The following is a 17,328-nucleotide window of genomic DNA, read 5'->3' on the forward strand; positions in this document are numbered from 1 at the left end:
TCAATCCCAACCTTCCTTTTGTGGTATTGAACCTTATGGTAAAATTTCATAGAGATCCATTCACTTAAACTAAAGTTAGAGTGCGAAAACCAATGTGTCTTCGGACGACGACGACGACGACGACGACGACGCCAACGTCATACCAATATACGACCCCAAAATTTTTTTGCGGTCGTATAAAAAGGAATAAATATTTAAATATTAAAAAAGTCGTAATAAATTCCATTCAGTTCAAAACTAATCCAAATCAGATTTCAATTATTTGAATATTCTAAGATATAATTATTTTGGCAGAAATTATAAAAAAAAAATTATTTTGTAGTTTGACTTTGAAACACTTATTTAAGATTTACATTGTACACAATTTTTATCATAGAATGTTCCCAGTTAAAGGAACGAGGAACACTTTCTATTTCATATTTTGAAACGACGAACGAGGTTCGTAAAAGTTGATCTTCTTTTACCATTAAATCGTCAAAATTAAATTTCCATTTCATGTAATTACACCCACTTTGAAACACCTGGACCCGCTCCTCAAGGTAAGAGTACATTTGAACTATGTAGTATAGTTAATACCTTAGTTGTGCATTATCAAGATTAAACCACATTATGAACAAAGATATTTTGCCTATGTCATGTATTAATTTGCAGAGGATGTGGCAATCTCCAAACACGGGCCTCGTCTGATCTGACTTCTCCATTCCGACCGGACATAGCTGCGTATTAATGCATTGGCTCACAATCAAATAGATGCCTCCTACATGCACGGGTCTTACTGAGAGTGGAGGTCACGGTATTTTCGCTTGCTGCCGGAGTCTATCCTAAAATAATTGCTCTCTTTAGGTCCTTCTTCTTGTTTTTTTTTCGATACTGTTTTGGTTTTGACTTAAAAGCAAATATATCTGAGCGTTTATGGACAAGTTTATTAGAGACACCCGTTTCCCGATGATGGCAATTTGATCAATATTTAATCGAATAATCTTACAAAAGACATCAGAATAAGCAAAAATTACAAAAAAATCCAATAGACAAAAATGGGTCACAATAATCATAAGGCCCGGTAAACCGTCCATTTGAACTTAACGGATATTAACACTTTTTCTCAAAGTATAAAAAAAAAATTAAAATTTTCCCGGCATATTAAAAGATATAAAAGCTCGTAGAATAGCAAACGCAGCGGAAGATTGATTTAAATACTTTGTTTAAAGAAGAAAAAAGGCCCTCGGAGAAGTAGAGTGAGGGTCAATGAGATAACTATCCACCAGTGACCAATGTGCGTAAATATAAGCAACTACTGGTCAACGTACAGTTTTCACCAATTAATGATTGAAAACCATACCGTATTGAAGCCTATACATGGTCACGATATGAAAAAATGTGAAACAATTCAAAAGAGAAAACCAACGACCCGATTTATTTTAAAAACAAAAATGACAGACAGCAACCAACGACAAGTACTGAATTGCAGGTTCCTGATTCAGGACAGAATTTGGCGGTGTTAAACATGTTTGAGCGCCCAATCCACCCAATAACTCTTAAACAACACAACCTAAGAACAGACTGTAAGAATCAAATAGAAATGGCTAGACTCAAGAGATCGGTACGAATCATAGAAAAAACCCAACAAAGGGACAGAAGACACAACGTTACTGAAAGCTAGTTCAAAGCATATTACAACTAAATAAATCGTGTTGTCCAGGACCAAGGATTTGTATAGAAATCACTGCCAAGACTAAAATATTAATTGGTACACATCCAACGGATTCAGTGTAAAAGTTGAAAATTATAAATTAAGTTACAAAAAACTACCAAGTGAGATCAAGTGAAGTGTGAAGTGTGAAATCTTTCTGTAAAACAATCTCAGAGGAGTTGCATTCACAAGGTGATATTGTTTTTTAGTAGAACGAAAAAGTCAGTGTCCCATAACTCGGCCAGAAATATGTCAAATAAAAAAATGACAGTTCAGTATGGTCAAGAGAATATAATGGAAAGTTAATGAAAATTATTTAAGTATGAAATAGATTCAGGGAAAATTGGCCCTTTCTACTTTAATTTGATTTTAGTAAGAATAGCAGTTTAGGTCTAACTAGAGAGCCAATGTTTTTCACCTCGATATAAGTGCATCTTCAGCAATAGCCACTCTCCAACAGTGAAGAGTGGAGCTGAAGACTGTAATATAATTCATAACCAAAATAACTTATTTCTTGTTATCTCTTATTTTGCCTGTTCAGTTCATCTCTATCTGCTATTATTTTTGCCAAAAACACAAAAATGGTTTTAAATGACCATTTCAAGAGCAGTAACTTCTTTAAGAATTGGACTGACTATTTTTGCTGTGATGACCTATATTGTATTTGTAGATCCTGTCTTGCTAATCATTTTTATCTTGCTTGCGACTTTGTCGCAGAAAGCGAGACATAGGTGTTGCTTTTCCGGCGGCGTTAGTGTCAACAATTGTTAAGTCAGTTTGATAAGAACTACTTGTGATAGATCAATGATGTTTTCTATAAAGTTGCATTACTATCAGTACATATCAGTTTGACGATTATTTCGAGGTCCTGTCCCTGCCCAGCTACTTTGAATGAATAAGCAATGTTGCTGACCATCAGATTGTCTTTTTTTTCATTTTCTGCCGACAGGTGAGACATATCTCTATGTCAACAGTTTGTTTTGTAATAAGCGATTTTCAATGTTAAGTTTTCTGCTTAAGTTAGTTCGATAGGAACTACTTGTGATAGATTAATGATATTTTCTATAAATTTGCATTAAAATCATTACATATCAGTCTGATGACTATTTCGAGGCCCTGCTCCTTAGGTCATATTCCAGTGACTTTGAATTAATTAGCAATTTTCAATGTTAAGTTTTCTGCTTAAGTAAGTTTGATAAGAACTACTTCTGATAGGTCAATGATATTTGCTATAAAGTTGCATAACTAACAGTTTGACAACTTTTTCCAGGCCCTACCTCCAAGGTAATGGTCCAGTGACTTTGAATTCATTATCAATGTTCAATGTTAAGTTTTCTGCTAAAGTCAGTTTGATAAGAACTACTTCTGATAGGTGAATGATATTTGCTATAAAGTTGCATTACTATCAGTACATATCAGTTTGACAACTTTTTCCAGGCCCTACCCTCTAGGTCATGGTCCAGCGACTTTGAATTAATAAGCAATGTTGCTTACCATTAGATTGTCTGTCAATTATTTTAAAAAAGAATTACATCATCTATTTATTCTATTTTTCTACTTTTAGTCATTCTCTTAAAGGTGTGCAAAATTTACAAATTTATTTGAGCACAACAAATTAATTTCCTTAAGGGAATGTGAAGATTCTCCCATTCTTTATGTATTGCTTAATAGAAAAAAAAACAAAGGATATGGGGTATCCATCCATGACACAAAGTCTGTACATGCACAGCTAAAAACACACAAAAAACAAAGGAACAGTGATTTTATTGCTGTTCTTCATCTCAAAGTCACAGTGAGGCCTTCAACTGCAGTTTATTTCTAAATTGAAACAATAAAATCACACTTAGTTTAATTCTGCTGTACATTACTTTCACTCTTCATCTGATATTCAAAAGAATAATGTCCATACTGTGCCCTATAACCAACATGATAAAGAAATGTAAAATGTAGCAATGTTCATCCCAGAAAGAATCTTTTATCAGCAATATTTAAAATACTGTAAATTCAGAAATTATTGAGAAAAATGCGACAGGGTTATAATCGCAATAATTTAAACTCGCAGTTTGAAATTTTTTATATGAATTAAACAGGATTTTTCTCAATATCGCAGAAATTAAAATCGCATTTAGTCTAAAATGACAAAATCTCAATCATAAATGCACGCAATAATTTCTGAATTTACAGTAGATAATCTTATATTATTCAAGTATTATACCTATCATTCCATGTATTTTATAATTTATATTCCTGGCATAGAGGTATATTGAACAACGTTTACCTCAATCATCAAATAGCCAAAAATGATAATTAATTTTTTTAGGTGAACTTTTGTTGTCAGGTTGCTGTCTCTGTGACATTAAAACCACATATTAATTAAAATAATTTGTGGTGAACATGTTGCTATAGACACAATAGAGTATTCAAACTTTAAACTGCTTTGTAGTTTAAGATATTTTCAAAACATTGACCATCCAGATCCTAATGATGGTCTTTTATCTACTAGATAACAATAAATCATTTAGAGTTTAGGACAGTCATAGTAAGGACTTTCTTAATTCAGGTTGAGATCCATTAATTACATGAGTCTTGGGATACAATTCATTTAATTATCCACAGAATATTGTTTGAAATTTGTATATAAACAAGTATTTTGAGAGTATTGCATAGCAATACATAGTCCCCTACTGGTTAAATATTCATTATACTGGAACAAAATGCTAACTTAATCGGTAATATGTAATATTTTCTATGTTAAAAAAAACTTTCTAATATTAAAAAATCTTTATCATAAAACAGATTACTAAGATCAAGGACCAAAACTCCGCAAAAAATTATTGAACCAGAACAAAATTGAAACTTGATCTGTAACTGGTCAAGATATAACTATATACCAAATATTAAATCAATATCTTCAAGTATGAAGAAAAATGTGGAAAACTGATTTGTTGGACTGACGGATGGACAGACAGACAGATGGATGGAATGCCATCCTTAAGTCCCTTTTGACTCCATCTGTAGGGGACTAAAAAGTACACAAGGTATGGCTGGCAATGAAACAAAGGACAGTGATGTGAACAATAACAGGTCACCATACAGCCCTCAACAATGAGAAAAGACCAATACACAGGTCACCGTACAACCCTCAACAATGAGAAAAAAAATACTGTTTAGTAAGCTATAAAAGGCTCCAGGATGACAAAATGTGAAACAATTCAAAAGAATAAACCAATGGCCTGTTTTATATTACAACAATTATTACAAACAACCAAATGACAACCACTAACTACAGGCTCCTGGCTGGACAGGCACATGTGGTGTGGTTAAATAGGACCCTCCTCTTATGACAGCATTAGACAGTACGGTATGTTGTTATAGCCTTATCAAGAATATTAGACTTATGTAACAATTTTCATGATTGTATTGAAATACAAAACATAAGCTTGCTATCAGAATACCATTTTCAGCTGTTGTCAGTGTTTGCTTGTCCATTCTGGTTATATTATGTTTCATCTAAATCTATTTCACTATATCTATACAAGACTGAATCAGCTGTTAAGTAATAAATGTGTAAATAATTTCATATTTTATTGTATAAAAGAGACAGTAAATACATACACACAATTTGGTACTATAATGAGACTAGGACAAAGGACTAGAAGTCTGACCATAAAATTCTGGTGATCACATACAACACTTTGCCAATGCAAGAGCATTGGAATATTTCATATTCAAAGAATGAGTATTTTCATTAGCATGTGCATATTATAATTTTACAATGCTTTATCATTACAACTAAGTTCAAGCTAAAAACCAATAAGAAAATACCTTAATTTGAATAAACTCATATTTTTACGTAACTGCATATCTGAACAAGAATGTGTCCATAGTACATTGATGCCCCACTCGCACTATCATTTTCTATGTTCAGTGGACCGTGAAATTGGGGTCAGAACTCTAATTTGGCATTAAAATTAGAAAAATCATATCATATGGAACATGTATACTAAGTTTTAAGTTGACTGGACTTCAACTTCATCAAAAACTACCTTGACCAAAAACTATATCCCGAAGCGGGACAGACGGACGGACAAACCAACGAACGAACGAACGGACCGATGCACAGAGAAGAAAACATAATGCCCCTACTACTATCGTAGGTGGGGCATAAAAAGGAATTTTTAGTGATTTTAAGGTAGTTAAGCATTAGAAATATGTTGTCAGTTGTCAGAAAGAATATAAATTTTCAATGATAGAATAAAGTACTTTTTACACATACTAGCTGTTACAAAATCAAAACATCTACTATGAAGAATTAAGCCATAATCATTCCGTCTCTTATGAATATAAGGCATTTAAAGAACTGAAATGTCGATAAAAAAATATGGAAATGAACAAGTATGAAATGTTGATCTTTTTGCCTGACCATTAACTGTACAATACTTTATTTCTTACTATGAGATACTAAATTGATGTGATATCATGGAAGGCAAGTATTCACAACATAATGGAATGGATGTACTTGTACTAACAGTATATAGACATTTTAGAGAAAAAACAATATATACACTTTGAAATTTGTATCCAGCCAACTTTTTTCTTTTACATTCAAAAAGCACAAATATGAAAATTTAAAATTATCCTCTGGAATGTCTGATATGTCAGCTAAGTAATATTTTTCCAGGTCAGTTATAAATAATCTGATTATGCATTACATTTCTAGTAGGTTTAGTCATATCATTTCATCCCACAAGTTTTTAAAGTTTGTCAGATGCAAGATACTCAGTTTCAAGAAGACTTGGAAGAAGACAGACACAGCATGAAACAACTGCAACATGGACAACTGTGTAGTTAAAGATGGTGTGGATAATGAATGAATATGCTTGATACACTTTGCACTAAGTGTGTATTCTACCCATTTCTATCCTTTAACAGTTTTGAAATCATTAGAGTGCTGAAATATCAATTCAAAATTGGATGAAAATTTTATATATCATCGAATCATGTAAAAGAGGAACTGTCAGTCATGTTGACACCTTGGAACTCAAATACTGAAAAATCTAATTGAGAAGCACAGACACAGATTATCAAAAGGCCAAAAAACACAATATAAAACCTGAAATAAAGAATTTAACTTTTGGTAGTTGATCCCAATTTGGACTGGGACCCTTGTGGTGTTTTATTAAATATGAATGACTATATGTAATATACATACCTTCATTTCAAATTTTTTATGGCACACTTGACTTTTTTTTATTCAACTGTAAACATAATTAAAGAAAAAACTTTGTAGAACGGAATACACAGTCGCTTGTTCAAAATATACATAACAAAATATGGCACAGACATGAAACAATAACAGATCTTCAAAAAAAAACTTTTAAAAATGAGTAAAATTTGTTAATGTGATGACAAAAAAGTAAAAAAAAATCACTACCATATGAGATCAGTTTAAAGAAATATATATTTGATCATGGTTTTATGCTTAGATGTGTACCATATATGGCCAAAGGTAAACATGTCAAATGAACAAACAAATAATATACACCACAAGGTCAACCACTCTCTTGCATTCCAAAAAATGGATGAAAAAAATTAACACATTACACTAAATCATCTCAAACCCAGACTTTTTCAGCAATACACAAAATTGCTCCAAATTTTAAAAAATTTGATGGTAAAATAGCAAAACTATAATTTAATTCTGCATTTCATTTTATATTTCCTTATGTTGTCATTAATGTTCATCGGAATACAGGTAACTTTTCTTCAGACAGTTAGTAATCCTTGAACCCTCCACTGACTATAATAATATGTAATTACGGTCAAAATGTAACAAAACTGATACTCAGACAAAAATACAAAACAGAAATAGAACATCTGCTAAAATATTTTGAGATCACATAAATACAAATAATCTCAATAAATATCCAGTATTATGGCTGAAGATGGCTGTCCCTATCAATAGCAATAAATATTTGGAACAATTTTAACAAAATTCTTATAATTATTTATTGACAAGTTTCTATATTTTTCCTGTATCCCTAATTTTACAAGGCAAGGTAAAAAGACAGTTCCACAATATAAAGTGTGTACCTAGCTTAACAGAATTAGAAATTTTATTTACATCATTTAATACTAAACACAACAATTACTAAAGGGCATAACATTATGTACAAAATCTATTTTTTTTTCTGATGAGCAAAGTAAGAACTTCAAAATTCTATTTGATATGCGATAATAACTGACAAACCAAATAACAACCAGCTATAACAAAACAATGATAAATAACAAACACTCTCTCTTGGTGAAATATACACTGGTGTAAATGTTGCAAATATAACAAACAACTAGAATGATTGGATAATTTAGCAATAGCACTTATAGGGATATAAATCTCATCAACAAATAAATAAAAAACAACTTATAAATAAACTGTTATCACAGAGATATGTCTCGCCTTTTTGTAATTTGATAATGCAAATGCTGAAATTAAAATAGCAATACTTTGACATGTAAGTTATGCAAATATTCAAAGTCGATGAACCATGACTGAAGGTACATGGCTAAACAATCTCCACGGAATGAGATGTGCCAATGCTAATACAACTGCATACCAAATACCATTGACTTATTATAAGTCGTTCCCTTTAAACAAACCTAAACACAAACATTAACTTGTAAACTATGTAAAAGTTTCAAAGTCAATGAACCATGATCAGGGATGGGGCTATATAATCTCCATGGAAACGATACTTGCAAATGCCAATGAATTTGCATACCAAATATCATTGACTTAACATTAGCAGTACATCTTAAACTGATCTAATCACAAACTAATACATGTAAACTAAGCAAAAGTTTCAAAGTAAATAGACCATGACAGAGGGGGCGGGGCCAAATATTCTCCATGGAAATGAGATGTGCTAATGCTTATACAACTGAACACCAAATAACATTGGCCTACCATTAATGGTTCCCCTTGAACTGACCTAATCACAAACTAATACATGTTAACTTAGCAAAATTTCCAAAGTCTATAGACCATGACTAAGGAGGCGGAGCCAAAAAATCTCCATGGAAATGAGATATGCCAATGCTTATACAACTGCATACCAAATATCATTGACCTACCACTAGTGGTTCCCCATAAATTGACCTAATCACAAACTAATGCATGTAAACTATGAAAAGTTTCAAAGTCAATAGGCCTTGACTGAGGGGGCGGGGCCAAATAATCTCCATGGTAATGAGATGTGCCAATGCTAATACAACTGCATACCAAATATCATTGACTTACCACTAGTGGTTCACCATGAACTAGACCTAATCACAAACTAATACATTGTTGATGCCGCCGCCGCCGACACTGGAAACAGCATACCTATGTCTCGCTTTTTGACTCTGTCAAAGCGAGACAATTAAAATGGTGAACCAGTGGTTACATTCCTAACTGATAAGGGCATCTGGTTTGTGATGGTGAAATATAACTTCTATACCATAATGGGCATCAAAGGTATTTATCTAAATTTAAAACTTAAAAGTTACTTTACCAAAGTCACTAAACAATAGATGAAGTCGAAGTTACCCAAATGGTATCATCAATATATCACTTTAGGTGTCTGATTGATTGATTGTTTATTCATTTACATCCAGTGGCAAATTTGTCATGCATTTTCAGGATGACTTTATATTGAAATTAACCGAAGCAGATAGACATAAAGATATGCAATATACAAAAGTGAATTTATATACTTTATCCAATTTCATGAATAAACATAGGCACTATTTCTATACACAGTTCTCTGACATTTTTTTTGCCTACTTGAGACTATTTAGAATGATGACTTATGATAGGCTCACTTGCCCAACAGGGAAGACTTTGGAAAAGAGGGTTTATTTAAAAATGAATAAAAAAAGTAATATGGAAAAAAAAGAGATACTGAAGCTAACTATTCACCCCTATGTTAACAATAACAATTGCACATTCATACTAAAAAATAACTGGTCCCATAATACCTTGAACTTCATGAAAGCAACAATCAAATCTCTAAAATTATTGAATTTGTTATTACACATGATATTAATTACCAATAAAGTATTTTCATCAAAAGGTAAACACATTGGCAAACCGTCACCAATAAATTAACCACAGAGTATTTTGAGAACATACAATACAGGTTTGATATAACAAAATTTTTGTGAAAATTGTAATTTATCAAACTTGAAAGATGTTTAACAGTACAACTGAGTTTTATGCCAAACACGCTTCAAACTGTAAAATTTTCAACATTTAAAGTCCTAAAACTTTGTTACAACAAACCAACAAAATTGGAAGGGATCTGTCCTTTTAGAAGTCACCGTTGTATAGAATTTGTGAAACACTCAGTTTAAGCATAATTTAAGGAAAGATATAGTTGAACAGATGGACAGAAGCATAACAGTATATCATAACATGCCTCAAAGTGATTTGTGTCTACAGATGTAGTAAAACAATGAAGATGAAAATTTCAATTATTTTTCCAATTTCACACTTAACTTTTTATTACAAACTTACACTGTTTTCATTTACTAAATTTGTCATAGCGTTAGTGATTACAATTAAAGTCCCCCTTGTACAATCATAACTGTGTCCTATTACTACTACCCATGAATAATAGTATTTCTTAATTTTAATACTTTCATACAAAATATGTTAAAGTATTCCCACTGAAGCAGATAAAAACTAGTATAAATTTCTATGTTGTTATTTTCTTATCAACTAAATATTTTTGTAACTGTCTTTATATGCATTTTTAATGTAAACGTAAATTAGAGACATTGTGGGGATCTACCGGTTTCCAAAGTTTAGAAAGTTTATTCAATTAACTTCAAAGACAAGCTTAACTTGTTACAATAAAACTTTCTCTTAACATTTATTTTATGAAAGATTATAAGATTCTCTGTTTGCATATAAGATATTTAGTTTGCATGCTTGTATTCCATTGATTGATTGATTGAATGATTGGTGTTTAATGCCAGTTTCAGCATTATTAGCTATTTCGTGGCAATCAGTTTATATTGGTGGAGGAAGCTGAAGTGCCCGGAGAGAACCACAACATTTAGTAGGAAAACTGACAATCCTAGTCAATTGAGATTGGAGTCAAACGCACCTGCTATGTATGGGGTTCTACTCACGACCTCTATGTTGACAGGCTAGTGACTTGTATTCCAGTAGCTGTATATTGGTGATGGTATGAAGGCATTAATGTTAATTATGCAATGTATTACTAGTAAGTAAAGTTGAAGCAATATAAATCTAATAAGTGAAAAATAGAGAAATGAATTTGGAAATGAAATGAAACCAAATTTGAAGCACCAGCCTTGAACATAGCATTTATGGCATTTTAAGCTAGTTGTCCATTACTAAAAAAATACACTCAAACTTAAAAGTAAAACCACAGCAAAATATTTCATACTTTATAAATTAGTTTTCAAAGAAGAATGAAAAATGATATGGATGAATATTTGAATTTTCACTGCAGATCACAATAATATTATGCATTTCTATCAAATTATACAAATGATCAAAAGTGAAATATCTTTTGGTGAAGGCTAACAGCAATTACAAAAGTAAATGTCTGCATCAAACTTTTTCAGTTGAACATAGTTTTTAAATGTATTACACAAAAAAATTAAACAAGTCAAACATAATTTCTCATCATCTATAAAAAAAACATTGTGTGAGTTTAAACTACATCGTACTTTCTAAAAATGACACATGTGTTCACCATGAACTCTGGGCTGACCTAATCTATAACATTTTGGCAAAGCTACAAAGCTCTTTTCAGTATGTATCATTCACTATGTATCATCATACCCATTGAATCTCAAAAATGTGTATTGCACTGTTCCCAAATGACTTTCCATCCACAAAACTGGAAACAGTCTAGCGGGAGTAATCATTAATAATGATATGAGCAAAGAAATAACAAATGGAAAGCAATCATCACATCAACAAGCATCGCAGTCACACTTAAATCTCCATATCATAGAAAAAATTGTTATTCCTTGTAACATCCATTCTTCCTTCCTTCATACATACCATTCCTTTACATCTTTCTTCTTTCCTGGCTTAATATTAGATGCCCCTATTATTGCACCGTTACCTTGTAAACTTTTAGATTCTAAGTAAGCAAAGTTTTTACTTTCATCTACTTTATATGTTCCTTCGTCTCTACTTCGGAATTTATACAATGCTATAATTAGAATAATTACAGTAAATGCCACACCTACACCTATTCCGATAAATAACGCTAACTTTTTCTTATCATCTTCACGGTCTGGTGGACCCTGGGATTCTGTTCTTAAAGTAGTCACAATTATGTTAGGCTGACTTGTTTCTATGCATCCTTCAGCCCCACCTTCACATATTCTATTCATATTCTTTAATGTACTAAAAAAAGATAAAAACAATTAATTATTCTTTATCTGATTATTTCATAGCAACACAATAACAAGTCATAATGTGCAAAAATACGTACTTTTAAGTTTGAATGAATTTTCTAACATGCTTACAGAAATATTTCACAATAAATGCAAGTACATAATTCATAACAACACATTAGTAAATTTCAGCAGCATAAAATAAAAATCTGTCAGCTTGACTCATCATATCGCCACTTAGCGCAAAAAAAAAAGACACAAAATACCAATGTGAGCACACTGGAAGTTACTAAAAGCTAGTACAAAAATCAGTTTCAACTAATAGATAGACAATGTTTCCAATATTTACACCTACAATGAATTTATGTAAAGACATGTTGTGTATTTTCTTTCTGTGCTTAAATAATCGTACCAATGCGCTAGTACAGCTGGTACAGTTGGTGAGTCCTTATTTTGTGAATGCTCTTTAATTTACCTTGGCCGATGTGTGTCTAGTTGTTTTGGCTGTAATTTTTGATGTGGCCTTTGTTGATGGTAGATATTTAAGTACCTTGGCTGAGGGGTTTCTGGTGGTTTTGGCGTTGAGAATGTTATGATTGTTGATGTTGGTAGAATGATGTCATCAGCTGACCCAGCACCACTGAACGTTACACATTCATCTTCATCATCACTCATGCATTCCAAGCCATCTTCAGTTGATACTATGATTTCGTCAGCAATTCCTTGCATGGGAGTTGTCTGCTGCAGAAAAAAAAGACTTGTAAGACAATTAAATTGACTGTAAATAGCCTTATCTTTTTTAATTCTGTAAAATATTTGAGAATTCATGTTACAAATTACTTTCAACCTTTATAACAATAAATTTACCAAGGATTCTTTCTAGTTAATATCATAAAAACTCCATCCTACATTTTAAAACTTTACTTTTAAATGTTTGTCAAACATGCTGAAAAACAACACTGATACTCTTTAAAGCATATTATAGCATACTTCTGATAAAGTGAAGACACTGCAATAATATTGAAAATGTAAATTAATTTACTACTTGCTTCATAATTCAGGTCGATAGTTAAACTCATGCACAATCTATATTAATGTTGATTATGTCTAATTGAAATTGTAACCCTTTATAATTAGCAGCATGCCAACAAGTTATTCATGGCTGCAATTTAGGTTTGTCTAGTTAGTGATTGTAAACATAAATTATGGTAAAACTATGGAACTTTTATAAGCCTGTTCAGATAAAAATTCTGTTAAAAAATAAATAAGTGAATACTAAATTTTTGGATTGTTAGGAAGGACTATAAATATGTAGTTTCTTGAATTTATTCATTTTTTTAAATGACTACCACTACAACTATAAACTGTTAACACAGAGATATGTCTCGCCTATTTGTTATTTTTATAATGCATATGTTGAAATTAAAATAGCAATACTTTAACATGTAAGTTATGCAAATATTTAAAGTCAATGAACCATGACTGAAGGTACAGGGCTAAACAATATCCATGGAAATCAGATGTGCCAATGCTAATACAACTGCATACCAAATATCATTGACTTTTCATATTTCGTTCTCTTTAAACAAACCTAAACACAAACATTAACTTGTAAACTATGCAAAAGTTTCAAAGTCAATAAACCGTAATGAGGAGGTGGGGTTATATAATATTAGTGGAAACGAAACTTGCAAATACCAATACTTTTGCATACCAAATATCAATGACTTATGATTAATGGTTCATCTTAAACTGACCTAATCACAAACTAATACATGTAAACTAAGCAAAAGTTTCAAGGTAAATAGACCATGACTGAGGGGTAAGGACCAAATATACTCCATGGAAATGAGATCTGCTAATGATTATACAACTGCATACCAATTATCATTGACCTACCACTAACAGTTCCCCTTAAACTGATCTAATCACAAACTAATACATGAAAACTAAGCAAAAATTTAAAAGTCAATAGACCATGACAGAGGGGGCGTGGCTAAATAATCTCCATGGAAATGAGATAATCCAATGCTTATACAACTGTATACAAAATATCATTTACCTACCACTAATGGTTCAACAGAAACTGACCTAATCACAAACTAATACATGAAAACTAAGCAAAAATGTCAAAGTCAATAGACCATGACAGAGGGGGTGTGGCCAAATTATCTCCATGGAAATGAGATATGCCAATGCTTATACAACTGCATACCAAATATCATTGACCTAACACTAGTGGTTCCGCAGAAACTGACCTAATCACAAACTAATACATGTAAACTAAGCAAAGTTCAAAGTCAATAAACCATGACTGAGGAGGCGGGACCAAATAATCTCCATGGTAATGAGATGTGCCAATGCTTATACAACTGCATACCAAATATCATTGACCTACCACTAGTGGTTCACCATAAACTAGACCTAATCACAAACTAATACATTGTTGACGCCGCCGCCAGAAACAGCATACCTATGTCTCACTTTTTGACTCCGTCAAGGCGAGACAAAAATCAATTTAATGTTGACCATTACCTTGCAAGTGTTCAATTCTCATTTTATTCAAGAAATTGTGTTGTTTTAATATCTGATGATGGAACCAAAATTACCCAGGTAATTCTATGGTAAGCGAGTTACTTCACCAGAACAATATTCATTTGTCTATGCTAGGGTTATTTAATTACTTGTCTTTAGAAATATTATATAACCTCAGTAATTCAAGAATTACAACATAACTCACTGTTTTAAATATTTCCTTTATTGATTAAGCCATAAAAATTCTGCTGTTTTACAGAAAGTGACGTGAAAAACTTGAACATTTATACAAAAATGATTAATTGGTTAATTCAAACTTGAACCATTCTTTAACATTCTATGTTATATTCTCTAAGACATTTAATAAATAATGACATGTTCTACTCATTGTTAGTACATCTCAGCAGATAAATGTTATCCTATGGTTATCGATTGGATTATAAATCATATTCCAAGAAAGCAGCAACATTCCTCATCTTAAACAACAGAACATAAAGTCATTCTGGATTAGTCATTCCCACGCTAACAACTTACAACAGGAGATATTTCAATGTTCAACTTATCAGTACCATCAATAACAACAGATTGTTCTCTCCCTCTGTCTTTTGGATATTTAGCTGGATCCGGCAATTTCAGTTTATTAGATATTGTTGTAGGAGACATTGGTGGGTTTGCTATAGGAATTACTTTATGTATTGAATCTTCGTGTAAGCTAATATCAGTCTCGACTATACTAGTATCCTTAAACTGATTTATTTGTGGAAATAGAGTAATAGCGGGATCCTCCTCTCTTAAAGGAATGTAAACTGAGTCTCCACTAAAATCGTCAATATGTGTATTTTTAACATCATCTTCATCATCCACAGTTAGTATGATGGAAAAGTCGTCATAATAAGAGACATCTGTATTGTCATTACTTATCTCCCTTTTTTCAATTCTAGACTTTGTATTTACAATGGAATTAATTTCATTGTTATTGAGCACAGTGTCTTTACGGAATGTTTTTTGCTTGATGAATGTTTTCTACAATAAATGTTAAAATAAGAAAAAAAACTTTTCTGGCAATCATATTGCAACCTAGAAGCAAGGAGACAATGCATCACATCAATTTCCTTGGTTATACTTTTAAGTACATTACACTATTAATTTTTTTCTTTTAAAATTAACATAATAAAACTTGATTGTGTAAACACATGAAAATTAATATTGTGAATCAGTGTGCACATTGCTATAAAGTAGTGTGTTTGTCACCACTGTGAGAGGATGTGAACAAAGCAATATACTTGGTGATTAAAAAATTGATATAAATAATTCTGATTAAAACTTACTCTAGTTTCTCTAGTTGACTGCATTACTTCTCTCCTTAAAAAAAGGGTAAACTAATTTATAGAAAATGTTATTTATATTTAGGATCATAATGCAAGTGATATTCTTTAAAAGTTCTAATATAACATGATGTGACACAACTGGCCCAAGACCACAATTAATGACCGTTATCTTTGTTGGCCACTAATATAGTTCTCTGTAGTTGTAGTGTTTTTTGTTTTTTTCTTTCCTTCCCTTTCTCATTCATTTCTAAATTTCTATGAGGTGGAAATGAAAGAAAAGAGTTCAAATAAATTTTTGGATGTTTATCTTAACTATTCAGTAGCTGGAAAGAGTGATAAGGTCAGGTGCACAAAGGTAGTAATTTTAATTTTTAGAACATCTGTCAACTTTTTCATACAGTATGGATGTGTGTGGGCTGAATTAGAAAATGTCTCTATAGAATAATTTTTTCTAAATATTAGACACATTTTGTGACTTGTACGGTACGGAAGACATACAATAACTTTTGCCAAAATGTTATAAAGAACTAATAGGAAAATTAATTGTGGTCCTGGGCCAGCTGCCCTCTCCTGTAAAAGTAGGAACTTGATTAGTAACTCACTAGTATACAGTTATACAGTTATAACGGACGCATTACATTTGTGTGCATTAGGGGATTAAATTTTTTTACATTTGTCTGCAGTTTTTGATTACATTTGTACATTTTGCACACATTCATTTTACAGGTAATAGGTTAAAATAAAGATAATGCATAATAAACATGACTATAGTTATTAAATTTGAACTCATTTGTAAATTTGAACTACATATTTATATATATATTCTGAAAAAAAAATATGAAGAGATCATGTGAAATCCCGTAACAGCTTAAGCCATATATCTAACTTAATTGCGAATATTTCAGAGTGAATAGTATTCTTATTCCAAATTTTACCGAATAGTGATTGCTTTAGTAAATGATGTAAAGTTGCGTCAAGGCAGACACATGTAGTTTCGATTGACAGAAACAAATAGGGGGAAGAATCTTTAGATTAATATATGATGGTTTTACTTTCCATATCGTCAGAACACTCAAGTCAGGGGATATTTCATGACTATGTACTATAAAAAATTACAAAGGGACTTGGACTAACGGACGGGGTACTTGTAGTTGTTTATATTTAAACATGGAAGTATTATATTGTCAATATGATACTTTCATGGTTAAATAAATATATAAAAAAAATATAATCTATCTGCATTTACCTGTATTTATCCGAGTTTACCTGTAAAACTAGATATCATTGAGATGGGAGCCATCTCTGTGGGCCCCGCTGTGAATAATGTGTGGTAAAAAATTTGTATCTTTATCA

The 17,328-nt window shown here is 31.7% G+C and overlaps 1 protein-coding gene across 6 annotated transcripts in view; it reads right to left on the reverse strand.

Moving 5' to 3' along the window:
- Positions 1-5,258: 5,258 nt before the first annotated feature.
- LOC127738290 (neurexin-1-like) overlaps positions 5,259-17,328 on the reverse strand; it is a 90,623-nt gene continuing 78,553 nt past the window's right edge. For 3 of the 6 annotated variants that reach the window (XM_052249481.1, XM_052249478.1, XM_052249479.1), the window contains 4 exons: positions 15,976-16,009; positions 15,182-15,670; positions 12,588-12,853; positions 5,259-12,122 (listed from right to left, as the gene is read on the reverse strand). In XM_052249481.1, the coding sequence (XP_052105441.1) occupies positions 11,762-12,122; positions 12,588-12,853; positions 15,182-15,670; positions 15,976-16,009 (1,150 nt within the window). In that variant the 3' untranslated portion in view covers positions 5,259-11,761. The remainder of the gene's footprint in view (positions 12,123-12,587; positions 12,854-15,181; positions 15,671-15,975; positions 16,010-17,328) is intronic. The other 3 variants (XM_052249480.1, XM_052249482.1, XM_052249483.1) reach the window with 3 other exon arrangements.

This window comes from Mytilus californianus, unplaced genomic scaffold (genome assembly GCF_021869535.1).
Source record: "Mytilus californianus isolate M0D057914Y unplaced genomic scaffold, xbMytCali1.0.p SCAF_4, whole genome shotgun sequence".
NCBI lineage: Eukaryota > Metazoa > Mollusca > Bivalvia > Mytilida > Mytilidae > Mytilus > Mytilus californianus.